This window comes from Coffea arabica, chromosome 4c (genome assembly GCF_036785885.1).
Source record: "Coffea arabica cultivar ET-39 chromosome 4c, Coffea Arabica ET-39 HiFi, whole genome shotgun sequence".
Lineage (NCBI taxonomy): Eukaryota > Viridiplantae > Streptophyta > Magnoliopsida > Gentianales > Rubiaceae > Coffea > Coffea arabica.
The window spans coordinates 13,948,162-13,953,986 of record NC_092316.1 but is presented as its reverse complement, the minus strand read 5'-3'; the positions used below and the strand labels follow the sequence as shown (position 1 = coordinate 13,953,986).

General features: G+C 40.2%; 1 protein-coding gene across 1 annotated transcript; it reads left to right on the top strand.

Moving 5' to 3' along the window:
• Window positions 1-2,127: 2,127 nt before the first annotated feature.
• Window positions 2,128-5,384, top strand: LOC113740372 (putative disease resistance RPP13-like protein 3). The gene has a single exon (XM_027267983.2). The coding sequence runs from the start codon at window positions 2,648-2,650 to the stop codon at window positions 5,198-5,200; it is 2,553 nt and encodes an 850-aa protein (XP_027123784.1). The 5' UTR covers window positions 2,128-2,647; the 3' UTR covers window positions 5,201-5,384.
• Window positions 5,385-5,825: the final 441 nt, after the last annotated feature.

The window sequence follows — 5,825 nt, the reverse complement described above, 5'->3', positions numbered from 1 at the left end:
AGTAACCGTAAGGGTGTCAAGCAGAAGAAGATCAACAGCAGCGAGAAAGGTTCAATTTCTTTCTAAAAGATCCTCCTTTTATGCTCGATACTCTCAGTCTCGGGATATTTTCACTACCAAACGGAGCCTTAATGATCTCTAACATCTTGCTTCTTCTTGACATGACTGACCCTTGTACTTCTTCTTCATCTGCTTCTAAGGCAACAAGAAGGCTGTGATGATTTAACTTGTAGAGCAAATGGGTCAGTGTGTTTGAGGCAAGTCCGACCCGTATCTTGGCTGGGCAACCCGGATGGCAAATGTGAGGGGGAAGGGGAGAGGGAGAGGGAGAGGAGAGGTTTGAGAGGATCCATCCCTCTTTCTAGGGTTGGGTCCTCTGTCTATTTAAACTTTCAATGTTTTCCTCACATCACGTTGCAACCAATGTTGCAGCCATGGCAGCGTCACTTTCCCTTTCCCTGACCTAATTTTGACATATCTGAGCCTTAAACCTTCAAAGTGTCCAGCAGTAGCTTAGGAATTTTGGCTCGGCATTTTGGGAACTTCTTGTTGTCTTGCTTCTGCTGAAGCCTCTGTAGCAAGCAAGCAATGAAAGACTAAGATGGAACAACCCACAACCACAGGCCAGTCGGTCTTCATCTGCTTCTAGCTTGCATTAGAAGAGGGCTGCTTCTAGTTGCCTTAGAAGAGGGCTGCCATCTTGTTATGTGGTTGTTCATTTTCTATAGACTCAATAAGAGGGCTTTTCAAAAGCTTCTATAGATTCAAAAGCAAATTCAAAAGCTGTTCATCTTCTTCATCTGCTTCTAAGGCAATAAGAGGGTTTTGATTACAATTCATACCTGAAGTTCCCAAAATGCTCTTGTTTAATGTTAAATTAGGAGCTAAATTACTTTCAGGTGATGGCGCCGCCGTAGAAGGCCTTAATTGAACCTGAAAATTAAGTTCATGTATTAAATTGGCCAAAAATAAAAGTTAGGGACTAAATCGATGGGAAAAAAAAGTTTAGGGACGAAAATGGGCATTTTTCCTTTTATTAATTTCCACACCACTTGTACAATTTTGATTCTAGACTATAGAGGCGTCCACCATACCAAAGACTCAGACTTTATTACTCCCTCCGTCCCATTTTGATAGTTCTTGTTTTTTTTTCACACAGTTTAAGAAAAAATAGTTAACTTAGTTGAAACAATCAATTTAGGTAGCTATTTTACTAAAATACTCTCACATTAATTAGAGTATAACTTTATGGGAACTTGAATTGATGGTAAAAAAATAATCAACTCTCATTAAATGGGATAGGTTTATAGTAACAATAACTTATATTGAATTAGTGTATTTTAAAAAAATTAAAATATAATTATATTTTTCAATTAGAAAGTGAACTATAATTTGAGACAGATAAAAAAGAAAAAAAAAACTATCAAAGTAGAACGGAAGGAGTATTATAATATCCAAAACCGTCATCTGTAAAAGTGTCTTGGTTGTGGAAAATTGATTGATAGTTGCCTGTTCATACTAAGACTTTACCGTGGCATCCAAAACCATGGGCATCCAAAACCATGGGCACTTATACAGCAATCAAGGCTGTGATTTTGAGAAGACTGCAACCCAAACCCGGAAACCTGTATAAATTAGAATAGTGTAAGATATATAAGATGATGATTGGCAAAAAAAAAGATTACAGCGTCCGCCAATTTAAAAGGAAAAAGGAATGGAAAGCAAAACCGGTATCAGTAATGTTTTGAAAAACTACGGAGTTATTATTGAACTAAACTAACCAAAATTCAATTAAATTTTGTTAAATGGAGCCTACTAGGCTACTATACTATTTATTGCAATTTAAAAGTCCAAATTTATTTGAAATTGCAGAATTCAATATAGCGAAATCCCAATTCATCAACTATATAACTATTGCGCATTCATGAATATAGATTTAGAAATAATGGTGCTGAAAGTTAAAAATTTTCAATAATAGTATATAGGTATAAAGCAAAACCCCTTGTTTGTTCTCTTTGGAAGTTTTTTTGCACTTAAAAATTAAGGTAGTAAGGTGTTAGTGAATTAAAAATTTAGAAAAACTTAATTATACACACAAAAACAGCAAAATATCCACTATACTACCGTTTGACGTTCACTTAGGCCGTCCGCTTTCTGTGCATAAAAGTGTTACATTCAAATATCCACCTCAACCGCACCTTTTGAATCCATCACGAATTTACGATTCCACTTAAATGTTTCTTCCAAAAAAAAAAAAAAAACTCTTCTTTTCTAATCATTTGTAAGTTTAGTTTTGAAAAAAAAAAAAAGAAACAACTTATAACTGTGAATTAGTACATTCTTAGTTCATTCTTCATCCTTCGTATACTTTTGTTTGATTTCCTTATTTAATTCTTCTTCTTAGTTAATTATTCTTCATCCATTCCATCGTCCCAAAACACGCCACCAGCTGCACCATTTTTTCTTTTTTGGAGGGCTCCCAGACGTCCCTACCATGTGAATCGAACTGCTTTCTTTTTGACTGAATCGAGCATCTCTTCTGAGATCAGTTAAAAACAACAGAGATTAGAAGTTTTGCAGCTGCACCTAACAGGCAAAAGCTTCTCCTCCTTTACTAGTTGTTGGAAGAAAAGCTCACTTTACCCGGATGGCTGACCCTGTTATCTCTCTTGTTATTAAGAGAACTAGCGATCTGCTGATTCAAAATGTTGTTTTCCTGAAAGGCGTTCGAAGACAAGTTGATAGCCTCAAAAATGATCTGGTCCGGATGCGATGTTTCCTGAAAGATGCTGATCAGAGGCAAGATGAAGATGAGAGGATTCGCAACTGGGTTTCTGAAATCAGAGCTGCGGCCTACGATGCGGAGGATATTATTGAGATATTTGCCAACAAAGTTGAGTTCTTCACAAAGAACAAGGGACTCGTCACCAAATTGACGTATTATCCCTTGAAAATTGTGAACCGCTACAAGATAGGTAAAGAGATTGAATCCTTGCGGATGAGGCTCAAGGAGATTGCTGATAGCCGCGAAGAGTATGGTATCAAAAATCTTGGAGAGGGGATGACTGCACACGGGGAAGAGCTTCAACGGATCCGGCGATCCTTTCCTCTCAGCGAGGACAAGGATGTAGTGGGCTTCGGGGAGATAACAAAATCGCTGGTGGCAGAACTTTTGAAAGAGGACAAAAACCGCCGTGTGGTTTCAATCGTCGGCATGGGAGGTGCTGGTAAGACAACTCTAGCCAAGAAAGTTTATAACCATGCTGACGTCAGGGCAAGATTCAACTGCCGTGCTTGGGTATGCGTCTCTTCAAGCTACGATCACAAAGAGACGCTGAGGGCAATCATAAAGCAATTAAATCCGATAACTAACGAGCTACTTGACGTGTTGGAAAAGATGCAGGAGCAGGACTTGGAAGAAAGGCTCTATCAAGATCTACAAGACAAATGTTATCTTGTGGTACTTGATGATGTATGGAAGGAAGCAGCGTGGGATTGTCTTGCTAGGGCCTTTCCTGATGTTAATACATCAAGTAGAGTGGTACTTACGAGTCGCAATCGGGATGTGGCCCAACACGCAGATGCTCTTAGCAAACCACAAGAGCTGAAAACTTTGGGGCAAAAAGACAGCTGGCAATTGTTTCTCAAAAAGGCCTTAGGCCATGGAGCTAATGCTGGGTGTCCTCCCGATTTGGAAGAAGTAGGCAGAGAGATTACCAGAAGATGTGATGGTCTGCCGCTGGCCATCACGGTTATAGGTGGCCTGCTGCTGGCAAAGAAAAAGATGAAGAGTGAATGGGAGACAGTTCTCAACAACTTTAACACACACCTATCAGGGGGCCAGAGTGGAGTATCAGCAATTCTGGAATTAAGTTATGCAGACCTTCCTGCCAATCTGAAATTTTGCTTTCTGTATTTGGGTTTGTTTCCCGAAGACTCCGTGATTTCTGTGCGCAAGTTGATCCATATGTGGGTTGCAGAGGGAATAATGCAGAAAAGAGATGCAGTAAATTTGGAGGAACCTGCAGCATATGATGATGTGGAACGACTTTGTAGCAGAAATATGGTCCAAGCGGCGGAAATGACTGGTGATGAAAGGATTAAAAGCTGCAGAGTCCATGATTTACTGCGAGAGCTTGCAATCAGAAAGGCAGAGGATGAAAATTTCTTTCAGATCCATGACACCAGAGATAATGAAATATCAGCCAAATCCAGGTACCTTGCTGTTCATGTTCTCCCTCTGGATAAAAATTATTTTGGGTCTTCGACCCCTCCTCTCCGGTCTCTACTTTTTTTCAATATCCGCGGTGGTTACGGGAAAGACATTAGTCTTAGCTCCAAAAGTTTCAGAAAGCTTAGGATATTAGACTTTGAGAATGTTTGGATGGGTTATAATTTGCTAAAAGGAATTGGTGAAGTCAGGCTTCTAAGGTACCTCAACGTAAAAGGTACATCCATTGGAAGGCTCCCTCATTCCTTTGGTCGGTTGCGAAACCTACAAACTCTTGACGTACGCAACTTTCACCGAGTGAGAGTTTCAAATTTCATTTGGATGCTTGAAAGTTTACGGCATCTATATGCGTATAAAGTGGAATGTGATGTGCCTCTTAAAATTGAAGGATTGAGGAATCTCCAGACTCTGTCACGCATACGCTTTGATGACATTATGCACAATAACATGATAACTCTGACAAGTCTTCAGAAACTGGGAATTTGGGTGGATGAAAGGTCAGAGATAGACAAACTCTGCATGCATTTATCTGAGGTTGGAAGTCTGAAGACGTTACATCTTTACTGTGCTGACATAAGCCTGTGGCCATCTCTAGCTGGACTGTCTAAGCTCCATCATGTAACAGAGCTCAAGCTATCCGGGTCGGGTTTGAGAATGCTGGATTTCCCTCCAAATCTCTCTCGCTTGTCATTGAAAGACACATTCCTCTGGAATGACCCAATGCCAGTGCTAGAGAAGTTGGGACAGCTGTCGTTCCTCAAAATGAAAGATGCATATAAGGGACCGCAGCTAGTCATTTCTAGGCAAGGGTTTCACCAATTGAAATTCCTTGAGCTCAACCGCCTACATGATTTGCATGAAATAAAGGTGGAGGAAGGCGCACTGCCACAGCTCCAGCGCCTGAGAATCAGGGACTGCCCCAAGTTAGAGCAGTTGCCGGAAGAGCTGAAGCACATGTCTACTCCTTGATGCGCTTGAGCTTGTGGACATGCCAGAACATTTCAATTGATGATGCGGATACGGTTTCCAGAGTCCCTAACCTCAGAATATTTTGACTCGCCGAAGGAAAGGTGAACGGTGGCGTGATTGACAGTTCAGAGATGATCTTTTGTAAGTTTTGGCGTGATTGACACTAAATTAATGTGTTTGTTACTAGGGATGGCAACGGGGCGGGGTTGGAGCGGGGGACCCCTCCCCCGTCCCCCGCCCCGTTGCCTATTAGTTCCTCCCGTCCCCCGCCTCCCGCTCCCCCCGCCCTACCCCGCCCCGCCCCGCTTCCTCCGCGGGGGCACCCGCGGGGTTAATAAAATTTTATTATATAATTTTATTATAATTAAATTTTAATAAATAATCAAGTGCTAAAATATCAACACATCATCAAATTATTATTCATTGTAATTTTACAATTGAAACTCATAAAAACAATCAAACAGAAGTTATTTGAATACAATCCAATATGATGAAATAAATATAACTAAAATAGTCAAATTTTCACTTTTAGTACAAATGCAATCATTAATTCATCATTGTGTTTGTGCTTTTTTTTGAGAAAAAAGTGTTATTCTATTAAGTGTAATTAGAAATTTAGTATAAA